At 65.5% G+C, this 25,274-nt stretch overlaps 1 protein-coding gene across 2 annotated transcripts; it reads left to right on the top strand.

Moving 5' to 3' along the window:
• The first annotated feature begins 1,050 nt into the window (after positions 1 to 1,050).
• ADGRA1 (adhesion G protein-coupled receptor A1) lies at positions 1,051 to 18,974 on the top strand. 2 transcript variants are annotated; one of them, XM_016192787.2, is made up of 7 exons: positions 1,051 to 1,099; positions 4,906 to 5,033; positions 7,175 to 7,302; positions 7,876 to 7,999; positions 10,464 to 10,609; positions 15,701 to 15,799; positions 16,867 to 18,974. In XM_016192787.2, exons 2-7 carry the CDS (start codon positions 5,031 to 5,033, stop codon positions 18,152 to 18,154), a joined length of 1,788 nt encoding a protein of 595 aa, XP_016048273.1. In that variant the 5' UTR covers positions 1,051 to 1,099; positions 4,906 to 5,030; the 3' UTR covers positions 18,155 to 18,974. The 2 variants fall into 2 exon arrangements, with proteins under 2 accessions (XP_016048273.1, XP_060027020.1); XM_060171037.1 differs by lacking the exons at positions 1,051 to 1,099; positions 4,906 to 5,033 and having other exon boundaries at positions 7,270 to 7,302; positions 7,616 to 7,999.
• Positions 18,975 to 25,274: the final 6,300 nt, after the last annotated feature.

Raw genomic sequence — 25,274 nt, 5'->3', positions numbered from 1 at the left:
CCATGAGCTGGGGTCTGGGAACCTGGTAGGCTGAAGGCTGGGAGGCTGGGAAGTTGGCTGTCTTGGCAACAAGGGTGCTGCAGGGCTGAGGGATTAGGGGCTGATGGTGGGTGGATGGAGGGTTGGAGGACTCCAGAGTCAGGGTTCTGGGGAGAGTGGGAATTGGGGTCGTGGGCCAGGGGCCCAGAGGGGTGGGCCTGGGGGCCTAAGGCGGTTACTTGGAGGAAGAGGGGGCCAGGGGCAGCACTGAGGGTTGGGAGCAAGGGCTGGGCTGGGGGTCTGGGGGTCTGGGGGAAATAGATGGGGGTTGGCATCCAGGGCTGAGCTGGGTGAGGCTGGGCTGGGAGTTGGGGGTCTGGGTTGAGCTGGAGGTGGGCACTGGGGTCCTGGGCTGGGCTGGGGTGGGCGCTGGGGTCCTGGGCTGGGCTGGAGTGTGCCTGGGGGCTGTGGTGCTGGGAGAGCAAGGGTGGGAGACTGGGCTGGACTGGGGGACTGGGGGACCAGAACTGGGTTGGGGGGCTGGGCTGTACTGGGGTGGGGGTTTAGGGGTGCCAAGCTAGACTGGGCTGGGGTGGGCGCTGGGGTCCTGGGCTGGGCTGGGCTGGGCTGGGGTGGGTGCAGGTCCTGGGCTGGGCTGGGCTGGGCTGGGCTGGGCTGGGGTGGGCTGGGCTGGGCTGGGCTGGGCTGGGGTCGGCTGGGGTGGGCTGGGCTGGGGTGCTGGCAGAGCCGGGGTGGGGGTAGGCATCCAGGGCGGGGTTGGGGGACGGGGCTGGGGGTATGGATCCAAGGCGGGGCCGCGGGCGGGCGCGGGGCGGGGGGCGCGCGGTTGTCCCTTTACGTAGCCGCAGTGGCGGAGGCCGGCGGGAGGAACCATTCCCGCAGCAGCGGGGGGCGCAGCCCGGTCCCCATGGTTACAGCGCCTCCTCTCCTCCGGCCGCTGTCCCCTGTCGCCGTCGTCGCCGCCCGGCGCTGCTGTGCCCGTGTCGCCGGCTCGGGTGGCTCCCGCCCGCAGCCCCTGCGGTCTGTCGCTGCCCGCTCGGCTGTCGCTGCCCCTGGCAGCAGGTCCGGAGCCGGGCACTCGGCGCGTGGCCGCCCCCAGGTGAGGACCCGCGAGGTGGGCCGCGGGGGGGGGGGGGGGGGCGGCCGTGGCCTCCCGGCCGCGCCCAGGACAGATCCCGGCGGGAGGGGCCCCACCGACCCGGGGGATGAGGAACAACTTTGGGCAACGCGGTGGCCTGCAGGCAGGGGCCGCCCAGGGCCAGGACCGCAGACCCCACCTGCTGGGGCAGCTGTGCCCAGAGGGAGGGAGGGCGGGTCGTCCCCTGTGCTGCCTGCGACGCGGCCATGCAGCCTGAACTAGCTGGCCGGAGCGTCAGCAAGAAGGACGCTGAGATGGAGCACAGGGTTCTGAGGCCCCAGGCGGCAGTGGGGGCCAGGACCTCCTGGAGTCCAGGGCCTCCCAGTGTCCAGGGCTCCCAGTGTCCAGGGGCCTCCCTGTGTCCAGGGGCCTTCCAGTGTCCAGAGCCTCCCAGTGTCGAGGGCCTCCCGGTGTCCAGGGTCTCCCAGTGTCCAGGGGCCTCTCGGTGTCCAGGGCCTCCCAGTGTCCAGGGCCACCCGGTGTCCAGGGGCTCCCAGTGTCCAGGGGCTCCCAGTGTCCAGGGGCTCCCAGTGTCCAGGTATCCCAGTGTCCAGGGCCTCCCAGTGTCCAGGGCCTCCCAGTGTCCAGGGCCTCCCGGTGTCCAGGGCCTCCCGGTGTCCAGGGCCTCCCGGTGCCCAGGGGCCTCCCAGTATCCAGGGGCCTCCCAGTGTCCACAGCCTCGTGGTGTCCAGGGGCCTCCCAGTGTCCAGGGGCTCCCAGTGTCCAGGGCCTCCCAGTGTCCAGGGGCTCCCAGTGTCCAGGGCCTCCCAGTGTCCAGGGCCTCCCGGTGTCCAGGGGCTCCCAGTGTCCAGAGGCTCCCGGTGTCCAGGGCCTCCCAGTGTCCAGGGCTCCCAGTGTCCAGGGTCTCCCAGTGTCCAGGGGCTCCCAGTGTCCAGGGGCTCCCAGTGTCCAGGGCCTCCCGGTGTCCAGGGCCTCCCGGTGTCCAGGGGCCTCCCAGTATCCAGGCGCCTCCCAGTGTCCACAGCCTCGTGGTGTCCAGGGGCCTCCCGGTGTCCAGGGGCTCCCTGTGTCCAGGGGCTCCCGGTGTCCAGGGCCTCCCAGTGTCCAGGGGCTCCCAGTGTCCAGGGGCTCCCGGTGTCCAGGGCCTCCCAGTGTCCAGGGGCTCCCGGTGTCCAGGGCCTCCCAGTGTCCAGGGCCTCCCAGTGTCCAGGGCCTCCCAGTGTCCAGGGTTCCCAGTGTCCAGGGTCTCCCAGTGTCCAGGGGCTCCCAGTGTCCAGGGCCTCCCGGTGTCCAGGGCCTCCCGGTGTCCAGGGGCCTCCCAGTATCCAGGCGCCTCCCAGTGTCCACAGCCTCGTGGTGTCCAGGGGCCTCCCGGTGTCCAGGGGCTCCCTGTGTCCAGGGGCTCCCGGTGTCCAGGGCCTCCCAGTGTCCAGGGGCTCCCAGTGTCCAGGGGCTCCCGGTGCACAGGGCCTCCCAGTGTCCAGGGCCTCCCAGTGTCCAGGGCTCCCAGTGTCCAGGGTCTCCAAGTGTCCAGGGGCTCCCGGTGTCCAGGGGCCTCCAAGTGTCCAGGGGCCTCCCATTGTCCAGGGCTCCCAGTGTCCAGGGGACTCCCGCTGTACAGGGCCTCCCAGTGTCCAGGGCCTCCTGGTGTCTAGGGATCCCAGTGTCCAGGGGCCTCCCAGTGTCCAGAGCCTCCCAGTGTCCAGGGGCCTCCCGGTGTCCACGGCCTCCCAGTGTCCAGGGCCTCCCAGTGTCCAGGGGACTCCCAATAGTCCAGGGCCTCCCGGTGTCCAGGGCCTCCCAGTGTCCAGGGCCTCCCAGTGTCCAGGGCCTCCCAGTGTCCAGGGCTCCCAGTGTCCAGGGGCCTCCCAGTGTCCAGGGGCCTTCCAGTGTCCAGAGCCTCCCAGTGTCCAGGACCTCCCTGTGTCCAGGGTCTCCCAGTGTCCAGGGGCCTCCCGGTGTCCAGGGCCTCCCGGTGTCCAGGGCCACCCGGTGTCCAGGGGCTCCCAGTGTCCAGGGGCTCCCAGTGTCCAGGGGCTCCCAGTGTCCAGGGCCTCCCGGTGTCCAGGGCCTCCCGGTGCCCAGGGGCCTCCCAGTGTCCAGGGGCTCCCAGTGTCCAGGGCCTCCCAGTGTCCAGGGGCTCCCAGTGTCCAGGGCCTCTCAGTGTCCAGGGCCTCCCGGTGTCCAGGGGCTCCCAGTGTCCAGAGGCTCCCGGTGTCCAGGGCCTCCCAGTGTCCAGGGCTCCCAGTGTCCAGGGGCCTCCCAGTGTCCAGGGTCTCCCAGTGTCCAGGGGCTCCCAGTTTCCAGGGCCTCCCGGTGTCCAGGGCCTCCCGGTGTCCAGGGGCCTCCCAGTATCCAGGCACCTCCCAGTGTCCACAGCCTCATGGTGTCCAGGGGCCTCCCGGTGTCCAGGGGCTCCCGGTGTCCAGGGCCTCCCAGTGTCCAGGGCTTCCAGTGTCCAGGGGCTCCCAGTGTCCAGGGGCTCCCGGTGTCCAGGGCCTCCCAGTGTCCAGGGCCTCCCAGTGTCCAGGGCTCCCTGTGTCCAGGGTCTCCCAGTGTCCAGGGGATCCCAGTTTCCAGGGCCTCCCGGTGTCCAGGGGCCTCCAAGTGTCCAGGGGCCTCCCATTGTCCAGGGCTCCCAGTGTCCAGGGGACTCCCGCTGTACAGGGCCTCCCAGTGTCCAGGGCCTCCTGGTGTCTAGGGATCCCAGTGTCCAGGGGCCTCCCAGTGTCCAGAGCCTCCCAGTGTCCAGGGGCCTCCCGGTGTCCACGGCCTCCCAGTGTCCAGGGCCTCCCAGTGTCCAGGGGACTCCCAATAGTCCAGGGCCTCCCGGTGTCCAGGGGCTCCCAGTGTCCAGGGCCTCCCAGTGTCCAGGGGCTCCCAGTGTCCAGGGCCTCCCAGTGTCCAGGGCTCCCAGTGTCCAGAGCCTCCCAGTGTCCAGGGGCCTTCCAGTGTCCAGAGCCTCCCAGTGTCCAGGACCTCCCTGTGTCCAGGGTCTCCCAGTGTCCAGGGGCCTCCCGGTGTCCAGGGCCTCCCAGTGTCCAGGGCCACCCGGTGTCCAGGGCCTCCCAGTGGTCAGGGGCTCCCAGTGTCCAGGGGCTCCCAGTGTCCAGGGGCTCCCAGTGTCCAGGGATCCCAGTGTCCAGGGCCTCCCAGTGTCCAGGGCCTCCCAGTGTCCAGGGCTCCCGGTGTCCAGGGCCTCCCGGTGCCCAGGGGCCTCCCAGTATCCAGGGGCCTCACAGTGTCCACAGCCTCGTGGTGTCCAGGGGCCTCCCAGTGTCCAGGGCCTCTCAGTGTCCAGGGCCTCCCAGTGTCCAGGGCCTCCCGGTGTCCAGGGCCTCCCAGTGTCCAGGGGCCTCCAAGTGTCTAGAGACCTCCCAGTGTCCAGGGGGCTCCCAGTATCCAGGGCCTCCCTGTGTCCAGGGGCTCCCAGTGTCCAGGGGTCTCCAAGTGTCCAGAGGCCTCCCAGTGTCCAGGGCCTCCCACTGTCCAGGGGCTCCCACTGTCCAGGGCTCCCAGTGTCCAGGGCCTCCCAGTGTCCAGGGCTCCCAGTGTCCAGGGCTCCCAGTGTCCAGGGGCTCCCAGTGTCCAGGGCTCCCAATATCCAGGGGCTCCCAGTGTCCAGGGCTCCCAGTGTCCAGGGCTCCCAGTGTCCAGGGGCTCCCAGTGTCCAGGGCTCTTTGTGCTGGAGGTCTTGAGCATCAGAGTCCTGGGACCCAGAGTCCAGATCCCACAACAGGCTTCAGGATTGAGGAGAGGGTGGCAACCTTCCAGAATGCCCTCTGCTGACCAGCCACTCTCCACAGGTGGGCACACTGGGTGGCATGGCCTGACCTTCTGGATGGCCATGGAGCCTGGTGGTGACAAGGGCGCCACATAGCTGCTCCCACTAGCGTGTCCGCCCAGCCCATCCTCAGCAGCAGCAGAGCTCATGGTAAGTACCCAGCAGGCTGCAGCTGCCTGGAAGGTGGGAGAGGCCAAGGTTTGGCGAGGACAGCCAGGCACAGTAGCCCAGGCCAGGGCGAGGCAGTGTCCAGTCTCCAGACTGACCCCTAGGTGGCTGCCCCCTGTGTGGCCACCTCCCATGTGACAGTCCTCCCATGTGACTTGTCCCCCTGTGTGACTGTACCAAGTGACCGTCCCTGTGTGGCCATACCCCTGTGAGAGTCCTCCCTGTGGCCGTCCCCCTATATGACTGTCCCCCTGAATGACTGTCCCCCTATGTAGTGTCCCCCTGTGTGGCTATCCCCCTATATGACAGTCTTCCCATGTGACCATTCCCCCAAGTGACTGTCCCCGTGTGGCCATACCCCCGTGTGACCATCCCCCTGTGTGACTGTCCTCTGGTGTGGCCATCCCCCTGTGTGGATAGTCCTCCCATGTGACTATTGCTCTGTGGGACGGTCCCCCCATGTGACTGTCCCGTGTAACTGTCCTCCCATGTGACTCTCACCTCCATGGCTGCCCCCTATGTGGTCATCCCCCTGTGACTATCCCCCTAGTGACACCATTTTCCTGTGTGACTGTTTCCCATGTGGCTGTCTGCCATGTGCCCCCCATGTTCTGTCCCCTGTGTGACTGTCACCTGTGTGCTGTCCCCATGTGGTCATCACCTGTGTGCCACCTTCTGTGTGACCGTCCCCCCGTGTGACCATCCTCCCGTGTGACTGTCTCCCCCCCTCCCCGTGTGACTGGCCCCCATGTGGCTGTCCACATGTGACTGAGCCCAATGTGTTTGTCCGTGTGTGGCCGTCCCCCGTGTGGCTGTCCCCCGGGCTGTTGCCCTACACCAGTGTCTGAGGGTCATGCTAATTAGTTGCGGGCAGGGCTGCCGCAGTTGAGTCACTGGGCAGACATCCTGTGCTTCCGGCTGGGAGCCATGGCCCCTGCCCACCTCTTCGTGGCCGGCCGTCAGTGTGGGGGTGCACTGTCTCAGGAGAAAGGCTGGTGAGGGACATGGGGGTGGGCTCAGTCGGGAGGGCTGCAGGTGAGCAAGGCAGGCGGCAGGTGCGGGCAGGTACTTAGGCTGTGGTTGCCCACGGGGCACATCTAGCCTTGGCCTGCTCCACTAGAAGGGCCCAACCAGAGAGAGGCCTTTTGCCCATCTCAGCTCCTCTGGGCACAGGTCCCAGCCCAGGGCAGGGGCCACCCCACCTCCAGGGTCTGCCGCCGCCCAGCTGTTCCTGTGCTGTCCTCGCCCCTCGGCTAACTAGCCCTGTGGGCAGCGGCCTGAGCACAGGGAGAAGAGCACGGGAGGGGCCCCGAGTGGTCCCGGCCCCCTCCTTCCAGGACCCGTCTCTCACTGGCCCTGCCCTGGAGGAGGGTATGGGCTCCTGTCTGCCTCAGCTCTGGCAGCTGGGATTCTCTGGGAGGGGCAGCAGGGGCCTGCCCAGCCCAGAGGCTGCGGGGAGCAGGCCCGTGGTGTCAGCGGCCGTGGGAGGACAGCTGCCCGCCATCCCGCCATCCCTGGCCACCTGCACTGGGCGCTGCACAGCCACCTGAACCCACTGTGAGGACACGGGGTCCTGGGCACAGAGAGGTCTGCAGGGGCTCCTGTCACAGTCACAGACACCGGGCCTGACATGCTGCCCGACACAAACAGGAACCAGGCCTGAGCTCTCTCGCACCCAGGACCAGGGCCAAGGGGGCTGCGTGAGCTTTGTCACCCTGAACTCTGTGACCTCACGGCTGACGTCACCCTGGGGGCAGAGGACCAGGGCTGGCCCCATGGCCTTCCTGCAGAGCCCACAGGCAGGAGGATTGGGGCTGAAAGGGCCCCAGGTGCCACCCCCCCCCCACCAACAAGCCGGTGTGACCAGGGCACCCGTCCTCCCCACGCGGACCCCGCCCTCCTTGCTGAGACCCCCGCCCTCCACACTCAGACCCCGCCCTCCCCGCGCAGACCCCGCCCTCCCCGCACAGACCCCGCCCTCCTTGCTGAGACCCCGCCCTCCCCGCGCAGACCCCGCCCTCCCCGCGCAGACCCCGCCCTCCCCGCGCAGACCCCGCCCTCCACCCTGTCCTGGGGGCCGCGAGGGGCTCCTGGCAGGCATTCAGGGACTGTGTTCTCTGCAGGACTTGAAGACCGTGCTCTCCCTGCCCCAGTACCCAGGGGACTTCCTGCACCCCGTGGTGTACGCCTGCACCGCTGTCATGCTTCTGTGTCTCCTCGCCTCTGTGGTCACCTACCTCGTGCACCAGAGGTGAGGGGGCCCACCCACACCTAGACCTCTTCTGAGCCCCCGATGGGAGGAGCACCCCCAGAGACCTCCACCTTTCATGAACCCCCAAGGGGAGGGACACCTTCGGATACCCCCAGGCCTCCCGTGAGCACCCACCCCAGGCCCCAGCCAGGGCTGGGCAGTCACTCCCATCCTGGCCCTGCCTCAGTGGAGCTGGTGGGGGTGGTGACAGCCAGGTGGCATTCCTGCGCACAGTGCCACAGTGTCGGGCCCTCTGCAGGGTGGGGCACTGTCCTGACTCTGGTGCCCTCCCTTCTCCTCTGGCCTGATACAGGGACCAGGCCTCGCCGCCCCCTGTTCCCAAGGCAGGGCACAAGTCCTGCTGTCCCTCTGTCCCCAAGGCAAGGCCCAGGTCCTGTAACCTTCTGTCAGGGACCAGGCCTCAGCTGATCTGATGCCCCCAGGCCCGGCACTCTGGTGACTAAAGCCCCGGCCACACCCACACCCCGTGCTCCCGGGCCCAGACCTTCGGGCTGGCCCTCCCATCAGGCCACCTGCTCCCCGACGTGTGCTGATGTGACCTCTGACCCGCAGCGCCATCCGCATCAGCAGGAAGAGCCGGCACTCGCTCCTCAACTTCTGCCTCCATGCCGGCCTCGCCGTCACGGCCTTCGCTGGGGGTGTGAACCGCACACAGTACCCAGTGCTGTGCCAGGCGGTGAGTGTGCCGTGGCCAGCCGTGAGCTGCCCCACGGGCTAGGAATGAGGGCCTCCCGTGTGCCAGGTGTGAGCCACCGTGTGCCAGGTGTGAGGGCCTCCCGTGTGCCAGGCGTGAGCCACCGTGTGCCAGGTGTGAGGGCCTCCCGTGTGCCAGGTGTGAGGGCCTCCCGTGTGCCAGGTGTGAGCCACCGTGTGCCAGGTGTGAGGGCCTCCCGTGTGCCAGGTGTGAGGGCCTCCCGTGTGCCAGGCGTGAGCCACCGTGTGCCAGGTGTGAGGGCCTCCCGTGTGCCAGGTGTGAGGGCCTCCCGTGTGCCAGGTGTGAGCCACCGTGTGCCAGGTGTGAGCCACTGTGTGCCAGGCGTGAGCCACCGTGTGCCAGGTGTGAGCCTCCCATATGCCAGGTGTGAGGGCCTCCCGTGTACCAGGCATGAGCCACTGTGTGCCAGATGTGAGAGCCTCCCATGTGACAGGCGTGAGCCTCCTGTGTGCAAGGCATGAGCCACCCCATGTCCTAGGCATGAGCCTCCCGTGTACCAGGAAATATCTCCCATGTGCCAGGTGTGAGGGCCTCCCATGTGCCAGGCATGAGCCACCGTGTACCAGGAAATATCTCCCGTGTGCCAGGCATAAGCACCCTGTGTGCTAGACGTAAGCCTCTCGTGTGCCAGGAATCATCCTCCCATGTGTCAGGCATGAGCCTTCCATGTGCCACACACCTCATCAGGTACCATGACATGTGATACCTGTCTGAGTTGAAAGGTGGGTCTGTTCTCTTGCCCAGCTGGCTGAGGTCACACTGGTGGTCACATCATTTGGTGACTTTCCCTGAGATGCGCTGCCCTCAGGACATGGAGTAGGGGACCCCTGGGAAAAGGCAGGTGTCGGCAGGGACGGACAGGCAGCCCGGGACAGCCCCCAGCAGGGACGCAGAGGGGAGATGGCCCCTGAACTCATGGGGAGCAGCCATGGGAGCCAATGCCAGAGCTCAATCCAGAGACTCCTCTCCCTGTTCCCTGGGAGGCAGCTTCAGTTTCTGCACTGAGAGCAAGCCCCCCACACCCCAAAGTCTGTGGCCTTTCTTCACACAGCAGGGAAGGGTGGACCCTCCTGGCCCCAGGGCCTGGCCTTTCCTGCTCTTTCCCTCAACCCCAGGGAACAGTGACCCCAGGTGGACAGTGACCCCAGGGTGACAGTAACCCCAGGGGGATGGTGACCCATGAAGACAGTGGCCCTGGGAGGACGGTGACCCCAGGGTGGCAGTGACCCAGAAGAATGGTGACCTCGGGGCATAGTGGCCCCAGGAGAATGGTGATCCCCAGAGGACAATGATCCCGGAGGACTGGTGTCCCCTCCCTCACTCTCTCCCTTTCCCCCAGATGCTGCTCTCTGCTGGAGAAGACAGGCCCCCACTCTTAGGACCCTGGGAGCAGAGACTGGACATGGGGGTGGGCGTGTGTGTGGGTGTCAGGGGGGCATCACACCCAGTGCTGGGGTCTTGGGTGTCTTGAGCTGTCCATGGCAAGAAGCTCTGGATAGTACCGGCGGCTGAGGGCCACGAGGGACCATGAGGGGGTGGGTGCCCTGCAGGTTGGCCCAGTGGGTGACCACCTGGGGCTGGCAGCCAACTCTAACCCCCCGGTGCTGGGTGCTGGGCTGGACACCCCTCACGACCATGTCGGCCAGCCTGCGAGAGCTCTGTCATCACGGGCTGAGCCCTGTGCCCACTGCCCTGTGTCCTTGGCTGGCCGTGAGGGAGGGAGGGAGGGGGCTGGGAGAGCTGGTGGTTGTCCTGGCAACCATGGATGACCAAGCACCTAGAGTGAAGGTGCCAACACCACACTGACCCACTTAGCAGACATGGGTCAGTGCTGCCCACGGGGCAGGGGCCGCACAGGCCAGTCAGAGGGTCAGGCCCCTCCCTGCCCAGCCAGGCCCGAGTCTGGGAGCCGGAGTGGGGCTGCCTCCCCCGGACCCCAGACACTGAGCAGGGCTGGGCTCCAGGGTGTCCCTGCTCGGGCCGGGGTGGGGCAGTCACATAGGACAGCTGGGCCCTCGCGGGGAGGGGTTCCCCTGAACCCTGCCCTGACTCTGGGGGCCCCGGCTTCTCAGCGGGGGTGCAAGCCTCTCGGTGAGCCTGGATTCGGGGAGACCTACCAGGCCCGCCCTCAGCGTCCTCATCCCCGCCAGGCATCCCACTGTTTAGAGTGAAGGCACCGGCACCGGGAAGTCAGAGGCTAGGAAGTGGGGCCCCCGACAGCTGTCCCTACGCTGACAACCCCGTGACCACAGGGCGGGCTTGGACCTGTTCTGCACCCCTCCCCCTTCCTTCCTGGACTGTGTAGGGTTGGGGGTAGTAGGGTGGGTACAATCCTCACTGCTGTGCTGCCCTCCACCCGTCAACTAATCTGTGTCCTGCCTGTGTGTCCCCATGATGTCACAGCCTGTGTGTCGTCCCCTTGCAGGTGGGTGTGGTCCTCCACTACTCCTCGCTCTCCGCCATGCTCTGGATCTGTGTGGCCGCTGGCCACATCTACCAGCAGGTGACCAAGAAGGGTGCACCCTGCCCTGCTGCTGACCCTCCTTTGGCCCCCCGGCAGCCCCTGCTCAGGTAGGCAGGCGCCCAGCTCAGGATGCTGTCCCTGTGGGGCCTGAGTCCCAGCAGACGTGAGCAGGATGCTGCAGGGTCAGACTTCTTCCCTCTGACCACGTCCAGCTGCCGACCAGGCAGGACCGGAGCACGCACCAGGCCTGTGGGCTGGACTGTGGGGGTTCCGTGTGGGGGCTCCGACTGTGGGGTCTGAGCTCTGCAGCCCCGGCTCTGGGGGCCAGAGACCCAGCAGCAGTTCTGTGGTCAGGGACTCCGTGGTCAGGGACTATGTGGTTAGTGGCTGGTGGTCAGGGCTCCGTGGTCAAGGGCCGGTGGTCAGGGGTTCCGTCACTAGCCCCAGCAGTAGGGTTCTGTGCTGTAGCCGTGGACCAGGTGTGGGCGTCACCCAGGCACTGCCCTGTCCCCTCTGGCTGTGTCCAGGTGACAGGCAGGCTCCCAGTGGGGCCATCCCAGTCTCACGTGGACGTGGAGGCTATGGACTGACCAGCCTTGGAGGGCGGGGACACGAGGGCCCAGGCGTGAGCAGGTGCTGGCCACTCAGCGGCTACCACATTCCCACTCCTCCCCTCCCCCCTCTTCTCCCTCCCCCTGCAGGCACTAGGCAGCTGTCCTCTGGACCACTGTCACGCCACACATCTCTCTCCGGCCTCTGCCAGCTCTGCATGAGCCATGTCCGCCCCCCGCCCAGGTCCTCAGAGTCCTCCTGTCCACTGTCCCCTCAGGGCAGGGACTGGGGCCTGGGAGAGAGGGACAGGAGCCAGCTCTGGCCCCAAGCAGACGGCTTCAGGCCGGAAGGTCCAGGTGACCGCTGCCCTCAGGGACATCCCAGGCCGCAGTGCCCTGCCCGCCCGCGCCCTCTGCTGGCCAAGCTGAGCACCGGCTGCTTCCTGGCCTGGGAGCACTGATGGGGCGGCATCACGGCCCTGGGCACCCGCTTCCCCAGCCCGGGTGGGCAGGTTTGACTTAGCTGTGACTGAGGCCCCGTCATGCATGGTGACCATGTCGGTGCTGCTGCTGCTCCCTGGGGGTGGACAAGTCACCCACCGTCCCTCCCTGGGGAGGGTGCTGCCGCTGTCTGTGTCCAGTCTGGCCCCCTTTGCCCCACAGCCAGCTTCTCAGGGTGCGGGCCATGCCCAGCCCTACGGTCCTGTCTCTGTCCCCAGAGATCTCTCCTCAGAGACAGTTGGGCCTGAGGCTGTGCCGAGCGGTGACTGTCCCGTCCCTGTGCCCACCCGGTCTCCTGGCTCGACCCTCAGCTCTTCCCCCTCCTTCCCTCTCTTAGCTCCTGCTGCTGGATTATCACGATGCTATTTCAATTCTTGACAGAACAGAGAGAGATTGAGAGGGGGGTGCTAGAGAAGGAGAGAGGACGAGAGACACCTGCAGACCTGCTTCACTGCTTGTGAAGCGTCTGTCTTCCTAGCAGGTTGGGAGCAGGGGCTCAAACCCAGGTCCTGTGCACGGTGATAGGTGTGCTGGACCAGGTGCGTCCCCTCCTGGCCCCCTCAGTTTGTCTTTTCACCTTCTGTCTCTGGCTTTTTCCCAGTCACTGTAAAGGTTAGAACCCTTGGCTCCCTGAAATGCACTGTCTGTCTGTCTGCAGTAAAGTCGCAGTAACAGCCTAGCGTGTGGGGTCCCCCACGCACTGCCAGGCACACTCAAGTTGGTGGCAGTGGGAGGCCCCGTGCAGACCGTGTGCCCACGCCCCCACCCCGAGGCTCCCTCTAGCAGCTGCCCGGTGGGCTTTCCCCTGACTTTGGTGCCTGTTAGTGGCTCGCGGGATTCTGAGGTAGAGGGCCAGTTCCACGGCACAGCCACTCCCCAGGCCCTCTCCCACGGGGAGACCGGGCGGCCCCCCGGGGAAACGGAAACACTGCCACTAACCACCGTGCCCAGCTGACTCAGAGTGGACCCAAGAGCTGGATAGTAGGCCGGGAACTATAAAATCCACGCAAGGAGATGCCAGTAAAACTTCCAGGGCTTTGACGGCAAAGATGCACCGGAACATTTTTTTAAGGCTTCCCATTTAGGAGAAAGAGGAGAGAGCCTCCCCCCAGCACAGGCAGCACCAGGGAGCAGCTTCAGGACCTCACGCTGGGGAGCCAGTGCTTCACCCACTGCGCCACCCCCATCCGCAGGCCACGCAGAACCCCCCCACGGCCACCAGAGTGAGGCCAGAACTGTCACCTGCCCTCATTCCCCTCCCCAAGGAGGACGGCTGGGGGGGGGGGGGTCACTTTAATGACTTCTGCAACCCCAGAGGCCAATCCATGCCATATGGGAACTGAAGGCTCCCTCCCTGGCAGGCTCTGAGGGGAGGCTCTGAGGGGAGACTCTGAGGGGAGAATCTGAGGGGAGACTCTGAGGGGAGACTCTGAGGGGAGAATCTGAGGGGAGACTCTGAGGGGAGACTCTGAGGGGAGAATCTGAGGGGAGACTCTGAGGGGAGACTCTGAGGGGAGAATCTGAGGGGAGACTCTGTGGGGAGGCTCTGAGGGGAGACTCTGTGGGGAGGCTCTGAGGGGAGACTCTGTGGGGAGACTCTGTGGGGAGGCTCTGAGGGGAGGCTCTGAGGGGAGGCTCTGAGGGGAGACTCTGTGGGGAGGCTCTATGGGGAGACTCTGAGGGGAGGCTCTGAGAGGAGACTCTGAGGGGAGGCTTTGAGGGGAGACTCTGTGGAGAGACTCTGAGGGCAGGCTCTGAGGGGAGGCTCTGAGGGGAGGCTCTGAGGGGAGGCTCTGAGGGCAGGCTCTGAGGGGAGGCTCTGAGGGCAGGCTCTGAGGGCAGGCTCTGAGGGGAGGCTCTGAGGGCAGGCTCTGAGGGGAGGCTCTGAGGGCAGGCTCTGAGGGGAGGCTCTGAGGGGAGGCTCTGAGGGGAGGCTCTGAGGGCAGGCTCTGTGGGGAGGCTCTGAGGGGAGGCTCTGAGGGGAGGCTCTGAGGGCAGGCTCTGAGGGGAGACTCTGTGGGGAGGCTCTGATGGGAGGCTCTGAGGGCAGGCTCTGAGGGGAGACTCTGTGGGGAGGCTCTGACGGGAGACTCTGTGGGGAGGCTCTGAGGGGAGACTCTGAGGGGAGGCTCTGAGGGCAGGCTCTGTGGGGAGGCTCTGAGGGGAGGCTCTGAGGGCAGGCTCTGAGGGGAGACTCTATGGGGAGGCTCTGAGGGGAGGCTCTGAGGGGAGGCTCTGAGGGCAGGCTCTGAGGGGAGGCTCTGAGGGGAGGCTCTGAGAGCAGGCTCTGAGGGGAGGCTCTGAGGGCAGGCTCTGAGGGGAGACTCTATGGGGAGGCTCTGAGGGGAGGCTCTGTGGGGAGGCTCTGAGGGGAGGCTCTGAGGGGAGGCTCTGAGGGCAGGCTCTGAGGGGAGACTCATTGGGGAGGCTCTGAGGGGAGGCTCTGAGGGCAGGCTCTGAGGGGAGACTCTGTGGGGAGGCTCTGAGGGGAGACTCTGTGGGGAGGCTCTGAGGGGAGACTCTGAGGGCAGGCTCTGAGGGGAGGCTCTGAGGGCAGGCTCTGAGGGGAGCCTCTGAGGGGAGGCTCTGAGAGCAGGCTCTGAGGGGAGGCTCTGAGGGCAGGCTCTGAGGGGAGACTCTGAGGGGAGGCTCTGAGGGGAGGCTCTGTGGGGAGGCTCTGAGGGGAGGCTCTGAGGGGAGGCTCTGAGGGCAGGCTCTGAGGGGAGACTCTGTGGGGAGGCTCTGAGGGGAGGCTCTGAGGGCAGGCTCTGAGGGGAGACTCTGTGGGGAGGCTCTGAGGGGAGACTCTGTGGGGAGGCTCTGAGGGGAGACTCTGAGGGGAGGCTCTGAGGGGAGGCTCTGAGGGGAGACTCTGAGGGCAGGCTCTGAGGGGAGGCTCTGAGGGGAGGCTCTGAGAGCAGGCTCTGAGGGGAGGCTCTGAGGGCAGGCTCTGAGGGGAGACTCTATGGGGAGGCTCTGAGGGGAGGCTCTGAGGGCAGGCTCTGAGAGCAGGCTCTGAGGGGAGACTCTATGGGGAGGCTCTGAGGGGAGGCTCTGAGAGCAGGCTCTGAGGGGAGGCTCTGAGGGGAGGCTCTGAGGGGAGGCTCTGAGGGCAGGTTCTGTGGGGAGGCTCTGTGGGGAGGCTCTGAGGGGAGACTCTATGGGGAGACTCTGAGGGGAGGCTCTGAGGGCAGGTTCTGTGGGGAGGCTCTGTGGGGAGGCTCTGTGGGCAGGCTCCATGGCTGGCTCCGTGGGTGGGCTCTTTGCCTGGTCTGCAAGGCTGGGCTTCATGGCCTATGCCATGGGATCCAGGTCCCCTGTCGCACCCCTGTAGGGGAGAGACAACATGGGCAGAGCTGTTGGTGGCAGCCCTGACACGTGACTGCTCCCATCCAGGAGGGCGGCTTGGACACGGGGCTCAGGCTCCCCCAGCAGCAGGTGGCCCCGCCAATGCTCATGCCTGTAGGCCTCACTCAACACCCTTGCCTGCCAGGAGCAGCAGCCTGGAGTGACCCTCCCCGCCCTCCCCGCCAGGGCCTAGGGCTGGACACAGGGTCCAACTCCAGCCCTCCCCAGCCAACAACCCCACTCGTGTCTGTGGCCTGAGCCCAGAGGGCTCCCCCATACTGGGACGGGGGGTCACCGCTGCATGGGTGGGGTGGGGCCTGGGGGACTAGGCAGAAGAGAGGAGGTTCCATGGCCCTCAGGCCTGCTCCCTCTCCAGGGCCCTGGACAGCACCCCCCCCCCGCACCCAGAGCAGTGCCCATCCTCCCTAGCACTGCCCTGCCCCTGCCCCTTTCCCACCCTTCCTGCCCCTCATCCTCTCCTGCCCTCTGCCCCTGCCCCCTGCCCCCTCCCCCTGCCCCCTACCCCCTGCCCCTGCCCCCTGCCCCTGCCCCTCATCCTCTCCTGCCCTCTGCCCCTGCCCCCTGCCCCCTGCCCCTGCCCCTGCCCCCTGCTCCTGCCCCCTGATCCTGACCCCTGACCCCTGATCCTGACCCCTGACACCTGCCCCTGCCCCCTGCTCCTGCCCCCTGACCCTGACCCCTGACCCCTGATCCTGACCCCTGACCCTGACCCCTGACGCCTGCCCCCTGCCCCCTACCCCCTGCCCCTGCCCCAGATTGGGTGCTCTGCCGTCACAGGCTCTATCTCATCGGTGGAGGGGTTCCCTTCATCATCTGTGGAGTCACAGCCGCCACCAACATCCAGAATTACGGGAAGGAGGACGAGGGCACAGCCTAGTGAGTCAGGGCTGGGGGAGGGGGATGGGGGCCCCACCTTCGCCGGTCACCCCCTGGGACAGCAGGTGACAGGCCCCACAGCAGAGCCCGGGGTCACCAGGGTCTCCCAGGGCCCGGCCGCAGACCGCACCCTCGGGACCCTCCTCCCTGACCGCCTGCCTCTGGACACCACAACAAGCGTGGCACCACTAGGCCACCTCGGGTGACCCCCAGCCCCAGGGCCGGGGCTGGCACAGCGCCCACCTCCAGTCCCCCAGCCACGACCCCCACTCAGGGCTACAGCCTGAGCCAAGGTGTCCCCATACTGGGACGGGGTCACTGCTGCATGGGTGTGGCGTGAGAGAGGACAGGAGAGGGGGCACCGCACAGCTGGCCAGCTCAGCTCAGCGCACCTGAGACCCGGCGCCCCACGCCCGTCGGACCCCGGGGACCCTCCCACAACCCTTAGCCCCTGCCCACCGGGCCGGCTCTGTGGCTCTCCACACCCCTGCTCCAGCCCAGGGGGACCCTGCCTGAGCACCCCCTCGTCCACCTGGTCAGAATTCAGGCCCCACACACCCCTTCTCCAGCCACCTCCCCTGCCCCCCACACCCCGGCTCTCCACACCCCTGCCCCCGGTTCCCTGCCCACACACCCCTGCTCTAGCCACCTCCCCTGTCCCCCACACTCCGGCTCTCCACACCCCAGCTCTCCACACCCTTGCCCACATCCCTGCCCTCCACATCCCTGCCCACACATCCCTGCCACCCACACCCCTGCCCCAGCACCCTGCCCACACATCCCTGCCCTCCACACCCCTGCCCCAGCACCCTGCCCACACATCCCTGCCCTCCACACCCCTGCCCTAGCACCCTGCCCATACATCCCTGCCCCAGCACCCTGCCCTAGTGCCATACCCACACATCCCTGCCCCAGCACCCTGCCCACACATCCCTGCCCACACATCCCTGCCCTCCACACCTCTACTCCAGCCACCTCCTCTGCCCTCCACACCCCGCCCCAGCCCTGCCCTGGGTCCCCCACACCCCTGTCCCGGTCCCCAGCCCCCTGCCCCCTACCTCCTGCAGCTGCTGGATGTCATGGGAGCCCAGCCTGGGCGCCTTCTACGGGCCGGCGGCCTTCACGGCACTGCTCACCTGCGGGCTGCTCCTAGGCGGCCTGGTGCAGCTGCGGCGCCACCCAGAGCGCAGGTATGAGCTGCGGGCGCCCACGGAGCCTCGGAGGGCGGGGGGCACAGGGCCCTGCCTGCGGGTGTCCCCCGGGGCCCCGCCCTGCCCGCTGGCGGCCTCGCTGCTGCAGAACGAGCACTCGCTGGCCGCCCAGCTGCGTGCGGCCGCGTGCACGCTCTTCCTGTCGGCCGCCACCTGGGCCTTCGGGGCGCTGGCCGTGTCGCAGGAGCCCGTCCTGGACATGGTCTTCAGCTGCCTGTACGGCGCCTTCTGCGTCTCTCTGGGCCTCTTCGTGCTCATCCACCACTGCGCCAAGCGCGAGGACGTGTGGCACTGCTGGTGGGCCTGCTGCCCCCGCCGCCCCCCTGTGCCAGACGCCCCGGGGGAGGCCCCGCCGGACGCCCCCGGCCCCGCTCGAGGCCGCTGCAAAGGGCGCGACGTGCGGGCCACCCAGGGCCAGGCCCGCTGCCTGTCTCCCGTCACGCCCTGCTGCGGCCAGCTAGCCCGGGAGACCCTACTGGAGGACGGCACTCACCTGCGCCTGCCCGGGGACACCTGTGACCATGGCCTGCGTGACCACAGCCTGCACCTGCCCGGGGAAACCTGTGACCACGGTCTGTGTGACCACGGCCTGCACCTGCCCGAGGACACCTGTGATCACAGCCTGCACCTGCCAGGAGACACCTGTGACCACGGCCTGTGTGACCATGACCTGCACCTGCCCGAGGGCCTGTGTGACCACGGCCTGTGTGACCATGACCTGCACCTGCCCGGGGACACCTGTGACCATGGCCTGTGTGACCACGGCCTGCCCCTGAACGGCTGCCTGCCGCCCCGGACGCCACCCCTGGGCTTCTTCTCCCGGCCACGGATGGCTGAGCGGGACTACGGCTTCCACGTCCAGCCCGGCCCAGACGGCAGCACCCCCAGCTCCTGCTCAGACAGTGACCCCAGCTCGCTGGCCTGCTGTGCATTGGCCGAGCCCTTTCCACTGGACGCCAGGGCCTCCCGGGCCAGCCCCCCGCCCTGTGGCTATGCTGTGGGGCCGCCCCCCTTGGAGATGCTCCACAGCACACAGCCGCTGGCTTTCAGGGGCCTCGGGCAGAATGGGGGGCTCAAGGGCGAGGTGCTGGGAGCTGAGCGCAACATCCGCACCGGGCCCTGGAGGAACGAGACCACAGTGTAGGCCCAGGTCCGGCCTGAACACCACAGACCTGGTGGAGACTGGGAGGAGACCACCACGGCTACTGGTACTGACCTGCCGAGGGGGGGCCGTGGACCTGGCCCGGGCAGGGTCACTGACACAGGAGTGTCCCTGAGAGCCACATGGAGCCAGGTCCCAGTCATCAGGAGCTCTGGTCCACGGATGGTGAGAAACGCTGGGCTCCTGGCTCTCGCACTCAGTGTCCCCTCCTGTCCCTCCTCATCCCTGGCCGGGACATAAGACAAGCGCCTCTGCCTGATGAATTTCAGCTTCAGCTGGGCCTGGACACAGCGGGGCTCCACTGGCCTGAGCCCCCAACCCGGCATGCTCACGAGCCCTGGGTCACCTGGGAAGCACTGCCTGCAGAGCCCACAGGCCCCCCGTGTCCCCGCCACTGAGACAGGCCTGCTGGGGACAGGAGAGTCCAGCACCCACGGGCCCCGGACAGTGGACGTAAATCAGCCCGACCCTGCACCACGCCGGGGGGCCTTGTGGATGACCCCAAGCAGCCCACCGACATGGGTCCCTGAGGCCCCCAGAGCCACGCTCACCGTCCTCACCCTGCAAAGGCAGGCAGGCCTTGGGGTCCACACGGGGGCTCACTCTCAGGACTCGGGACCCTCAGCGTCATCACCCCACGCCCCGCCCTGTGTGCTCAAGGTGGCCAACTGGGCCCCATACCCACAGTGAGTCTGCCCACGCTGCCCAGCCAGTCCACCCATTTCCATAGCCCACTCAAACCCAAGGCCAGCGCTGTGCTGTAGCAGCAGGGTCACCGGGGCAATAAACCTCTCGCAGTGTCGTCCCCGTGAGGCTGCTCACCGGCGTCTCAGCCCAGGGAGGGCCACGTGGGTGGGGGTCCAGGCCACAGATATGCTCCACCCTGGCTCTCAGGATCACCCACATCTGCCTGCTGCTGGTCTAGGCGTGGGCCCCACAGAGGCACCGTGCCCGTCCAGGGGTGAGCCTGCCTCCTGACCACGGTGCCTGTTCAGGGGCGGGCACTGCCTGAGCACCAGCAGGAGCAGGCCCACAGCCCATCTCAGAGGAGGGAGCGAGAGGTGGGAGCTGAGACCTCCAAGGAAGCCGATGCTTTCTTCTGTGTTTGCAGGTGTGTGTGCATGAGAACAGTGTGTGCGCAGGTGTGTGTGAGCAGTGCACATGTGTGTGAGCAGTGCGTGCCTGTGTGTGCAGTGTGTGTGTGAGCAGTACATGCCTGTGTGTGCAGGTGTGTGTGATAAGTGTGTGCCTGTGTGTGCACATGTGTGTGCACATGTGTGTGAGCAGTGCGTACCTGCATGTGCAGTGTGTGTGTGAGCAGTGTGTGCCTGTGTGTGCAGTGTATGTGTGTGTGTGCAGTGCATGCCTGCATGTGCAGTGTGTGTGATCAGTGCGTGCCTGTGTGTACAGGTGTGTGTGTGAGCAGTGCATGCCTGTGTGTGCAGGTGTGTGTGTGTGAGCAGTGCGTGCCTGTGTGTGCAGTGAGTGCCTGTGTGTGCAGTATGTGTGATCAGTGCATGCCTGTGTGTGCAGTGTGTGTGTGCAGTGCATGCCTGCGTGTGCAGTGTGTGAGCAGTGAGTGCCTGCGTGTACAGTGTGTGTGAGCAGTTAGTGCCTGCGTGTGCAGTGTGTGTGAGCAGTTAGTGCCTGTGTGTGCAGGTGTGTGTGAGCAGTGAGTGCCTGTGTGTGCAGTGTGTGTGTGAGCAGTGAGTGCCTGTGTGTGCAGGTGTGTGTGAGCAGTGTGTGCCTGCATGTGCAGTGTGTGTGAGCAGTGTGTGCCTGCATGTACAGTGTATGTGATCAGTGCATGCCTGTGTGTGTAGTGTGTGTGTGAGCAGTGAGTGCCTGTGTGTCCAGTGTGTGCGAGTAGTGCGTGCCTGTATATGCAGTGTGTGTGAGTAGTGCGTGCCTGTGTGTGCAGTGTGTGTGAGTAGTGCGTGCCTGTGTGTGCAGTGTGTGTAAGTAGTGCATGCCTGTGTGTGCAGTGTGTGTATGTGAGCAGTATGTGCCTGTATGTACAGTGTGTATGTGTGTGTGCAGTGCATGCCTTTGTGTGCAGTGTGTGTGAGCAGTGCATGCCTGTGTGTGCAGTGTGTGTGAGCAGTGCGTGCCTGCGTGTGCAGTGTGTGAGCAGTGAGTGCCTGTGTGTGCAGTGTGTGTGATCACTGCATGCCTGTATGTGCAGTGTGTGTGAGCAGTGAATGCCTGTGTGTGCAGTGTGTGTGATCAGTGGATGCCTGTGTGTACAGTGTGTGTGAGCAGTGTGTGTCTGCATGTGCAGTGTGTGTGAGCAGTGCATGCCTGTGTGTGCAGGTATGCTGTGTATGAGTGTAAAGGACAGAGGGCTTGGGGGACAGGTGACCCAGGGGACAGGTGGCCTGGGGGCTGGGGGACAGCAGGTATCCCTCCACACTGCTCTTATGGTCAGACGGACCAGGTTGCCGTGGCCACAGCTCTAACACCAGCTCTGGCTTCACCACTCGGGGATGCATTCTACAGGCTCTGCCCACCCAGTGACGCTGGGCAGGGGGACACGAAGCTTCTGAGCTGCCTGGGGACATGCAGGGCTGAGGGCACCCTAGACGCCAGCAGGCCCCCACCCCCATTCCGGCCCACAGATGTGCCATGTCTCCAAGGGTGTCAGCACCCTGCCCACACCCCTACAGCCCCTGCAGTCCCCTGAAGCCCTGGGTGAGCCAGAATCACCTCTGACAGAAACAGGCTGGGTGGGTGGGGGTCTAGCAGGTCCCACAAGTGGCCAGCCCCCAGGCTGACCCTCCACGTCCTGAGCAGAATGAGTGCCCTGGACAGAGTAGACGCAGGGCCCACGCTGCCCCTGCTGGCCGCCACCTGCAGGGCTGCTCCCGTCACCACACACACACACACACACACACACTTCCCTGACCCTCTTGGTGTGAGGCCTGGGGGGTGAATGAGAACCTGGAGGGTCCCAGCAGGGGCAGCTCCAGTGACAGTGCCCCCAGCACAAGGCCTGCTGCCAGCCTATGTACACACGGAGCGCCGTCCACTCCCTCGTCCACTCCCTCCCTGCAGCCGCAGCCTCAGCCACACACATGCCAGCATATGGAGGGTCCCAGTTGAGGCTCCAGTTCAGAGTCCCCTCCCAGCACCCCACACCCACGTGGCTCCAGGAAGTGGGGTACGTCCCAGAAGCGGGTCTCAGCAGGGGCAGCTCTGAGGACACAGTGCCTGCGCCCCACACCTGTCTGGGCCAGCTGGTTGGTGACTCTGGAATGTTGCTCCCAGCCTCCCTTGAGAGACCAGAAGTCGCTGCCCCCCCAAAAAAAAATCCCCTTCTGAAAAGCACTTCCTGTAATAGACACAGAGACAAGGAGCGCCAGCTGTGTGCATATGTGACTGGCAGGGCTCTGGAGAGCACCGGGGGGCTGGGGGCGGAGTGCCCAGGTACGGGGGGCTAGGGCTGGGAGACAGGGGAGCCAGGGTACAGGAGGCTGAGATACAGGGGGCTGGGGTCGTGGGGGCTGGGGCCTGAGATCTGGGGGCACGGGCTGTGGAGCAAGGAGCAGACACAGGGGACCAGGCCACTGGGGAGCAGGGTCAGGTGCTGCAGGGTGCAGGGCTGAGCCGGCGGGACAGCCTCCCCACCCCTGTCACCTGGACCTGCAGCCTCTCCCCACCACTGTCACCTGCACATGCAGCCTCCCCAACCCTGTCACCTGCACCTGTAGCCTCCCCTCACCCCTGTCACCTCAGCCTCACCCACCCTTGTCACCTGCACCTGCAGCCTCACCCACCCGTCACCTGCACCTGCAGCCTCTCCACCTCTGTCACCTGCACCTGCAGCCTCTCACACCCATCACCTGCACCTTCACCCTCCCCATACCCCTGTCATCTCAGCCTCCCCCACCCCTGTCACCTACACCTGCAGCCTCCCCCACCCCTGTCACCTGCACCTGCAGCCTCCCCCACCCCTGTCACCTGCACCTGCAGCCTCCCCCACCCCAGTCACTTGCACGTGCATCCTCTCCCACCACTGTCACCCTCTAACATCTGAGGGACCATATTGAGAAGGCAGTGGATGGGGGAGGCTGAGGTGACAGGGGTGGGGGAGGCTGCAGGTGCAGGTGACGGGTGTGAGAGGCTGCAGGTGCAGGTTACAGGGGTGGGGGAGGTTGAGGTGACAGGGCTGGGGGAGGCTGCAGGTGCAGGTGACAGGGGTGAGGGGAGGCTGCAGGTGCAGGTGACGGGTGGGAGAGGCTGCAGGTGCAGGTGACAGGGTGCGAGGAGGCTGGTACTGGGGGTCGAACCTGGGGCCTCAGAGCCTCCGGCAGGAGTCAGTTGCAGGCCCCTGTGCTGTCTCCCCAGCCCAAGCCTGGTTCCTTAAACAAAAACCGAGCCGCACTGATGACCAGCGGCCTTCTCTCTCCCTCCAGGTCCCACCTGGCCCGGGAGGAGCCCGCCTATATATGCAAGGGGCGGGGCCAGGGCCATTCATGCAGATGAGTTTCAATACGAGCTTCTGATTGGCGAGGCGTTCCCAGCGGTGATCAATCCTGGGAGGTCTGGGGCTCGTGGGCGTGGTTTCATCCGGGCAGTGGCCCGCCAGTCACCTGGGAGCCCGGATCCCCCAGCCCCCACGTGCTCGGCTAGTCGGTTTGTTTCCCGCCCCCCCCCCCCAGCCCTGCTCAGCTCTGGCTGATGCTGGTGCGGGGGTTTGAACCTGGGACTTTGGAGCCTCAGGCATGAGAGTCTCTTGCATAATCATGATGCTGTCTCCCCGCCCCTCCCCGTTTTGTTTGCTTTTTTTTTTTTTTTTGCCTCCAAGGTTATTGCTGGGGCTCAGTTCTCTGTTCCAGTCTCTTGGAAACAGAGTTGGCAGTCAGCTGAGGTCAAGAACAAACACCTCATCACAGACCCCTGCGAGCATCAACCCGGCTTTGACCTGGCACGTTATGATCGGGCCCTCCTCCATCGCTATCGAACAGGCCATGGCCGGTGCGCCGCTATGTTCCATCGCTGGGGAGCCAGAGACGACCCGAACTGCCCCTGCGGCTCCAGACAGACTATGACCCACAGAGTCAACGACTGCCACCTCTCCAGATTCAAAGGAGGTCTCGAAACTTGACATCAGGCTCAACCTGACGCTGTTGACTGGCTACGGAAGAAGGGCAAACGCTAGAAGAAGTGCCTGCACCATGAATGCACCGCTCCTGGAGGCCATTTTTCCCCCTTTTGTTGCCCTTGTTGTTGTAGCCTTGTTGTGGTCATTATTGTTGTTGTTGATGTCTCTCGTTGTTGGATAGAACAGAGAGAAGTGGAGAGAGGAGGGTTAGGGTTGTTTCCTTTTAAGATGAATTGCACTTGTTTCCCTGAGAGAAGCCAGAGCCTCTGCCTCTAAGCCCCTGCAGCTGAACTGCTCCCGCCTGCACTGCTGCTTTTACTTTACTTACCGGGGGCAGACACATGCTCATTGTATGCATTCTACTTGTTAGAACTCGGTGCCACTTCTCGCCAAGTGTGGGGTCAGCCGCCGGGGAATAAACTGGGTCTCAGCAAGGGAGCAGTCTGGCAGGGAAGAAGCAGACACAGGGGCCAGGCTGCCCGCCCCCAGGCTGACAGGTTCCCTACACCATGGGCAGAAACCACCGCTGCTGATTTTCTCCGGTAAGTGACAAAAGTGACTCACAGCTTTATTCCAAAATGTCAATGTTTACACCACACCACAAATCACACTCCTTCCAATTATATACATTTGGGTTTTTCTTTTTATTTTCTTTCTTTTTTTTTTTCTTTCTTTTTTAGAAATTTAATGTTGCTTCAAATGTGCAAGTTCTTTCACAGCTTTTCGAAATTCTTTTAGGGAAAAAAAAAAACTTTGAAGACATTGTTTCATTTGCCTCAGCATTCAGGAAGTCAGGCTGGGTTCCACTGCACCCAAGAAAGCTGAACCCCACAGCATGCCCACAGAGTGACCCAGGAAGAGATGGGGAGGGAGTGGCTGAGGGCAGAAGCCCAGGAGGCAGGGGGGCACTGAAGCAGGTCTTCAGGGAGGGGGGAGAGGTGCCAGCACCCTGGCTTTGGCTTCCGCTCCTAGCCCCCAGGGCACCTGAGTGTGGAGAAGTGAGTGGAAGTGTGGAGAGGTCAGTGCCCCTTAGGAGCCGGGCATGGACCCCAGGGCCGGCTGGTCTCCCCACTACAGCACCAGCACCCCAGGGTCCCAGAGCTGAGCTGGGTCCTATGCCAAAAGGGACCTCCAGCAGGGAGCCCCCGGCTGACCTCACAGACCCCTTGCCCCAGAGCCACACGCCTATACCCACAGTGGGGGTGCCCTAAGCCCACGCCTGCACCCACAGAGGGTGCCCTGAGTCTGTTTCAGACTGAGACAGCCCAAGTCTGCCCCTGCTGTCTGTATGTCTGTCGCCTGCTGGGCGAGGTCCTCAGGCCGGCCTCCCACATGCCCAGGTTCACCCCCCCTTGGTCCCAGCAACCCACCACAAGAAGAAGCCCCTTCATCACCATCCCTGTGGAGGCCAGTACCCACACCCACATGCCTTCCTGTGGGCTACCGCCCTGGCACTCTCCTGGTCTGTCCCCTGTCCTGGCGCCTGGGTGGCCGGTGTGAGCACACATGTCCTTCTGGTGCCTTCCTGGCCAGGATCACCCCCCCAGGTGGGCCCAGGGCCACCAGGTGACGACAACCCTGCCCTGCCCGGCCCCCACCTGGGGCTGGAGACCTTTGGGGGCTCTGCAGGTGCCCCTGCTCTGCTGGATGTCCCAGGGGGAGGGTATCTGGGAAGGCTGGGGGGTTCATGGTTCTTGAGTGGGGTGGGCTCTGGGGGAGCCCCGGTAGGGGTCAAGTGCCAAGCCAGTAGGGAGTCCAGGAGTGGACTCTGAAGGGGCAGAGAAGGGGTTAAAGCCAGAAAAAGGGGAGGGGGGTTGTCAGACAGGGAGGGGGCTGGAGTTATCATTTTCCCCATGAGGGGATTTAACTCAAGCCGGTTTGGCCTTCAGAACACCCCCACCCCCACCCCGCAGGTGGGCTAGGACTTGGATGAAGGGACTTTTGGCCACCACTGGCTGTGCCTTCCAGGGGTCACCACCCTGGTGACTGAGAGAACTG

Source organism: Erinaceus europaeus, chromosome 14 (assembly GCF_950295315.1).
Source record: "Erinaceus europaeus chromosome 14, mEriEur2.1, whole genome shotgun sequence".
Taxonomy (NCBI): Eukaryota; Metazoa; Chordata; class Mammalia; order Eulipotyphla; family Erinaceidae; genus Erinaceus; species Erinaceus europaeus.
This window is presented reverse-complemented; position numbering and strand designations above follow the sequence as displayed.

Bases quoted from the DNA above. Each gene is read 5' to 3' on its own strand.
- ADGRA1 (XM_016192787.2), top strand. The intron at 8,000-10,463 runs GTGAGTGTGCCG...GTCCCCTTGCAG, and splicing joins ACCCAGTGCTGTGCCAGGCG to GTGGGTGTGGTCCTCCACTA. The intron at 10,610-15,700 runs GTAGGCAGGCGC...CTGCCGTCACAG, and splicing joins CCCCGGCAGCCCCTGCTCAG to GCTCTATCTCATCGGTGGAG.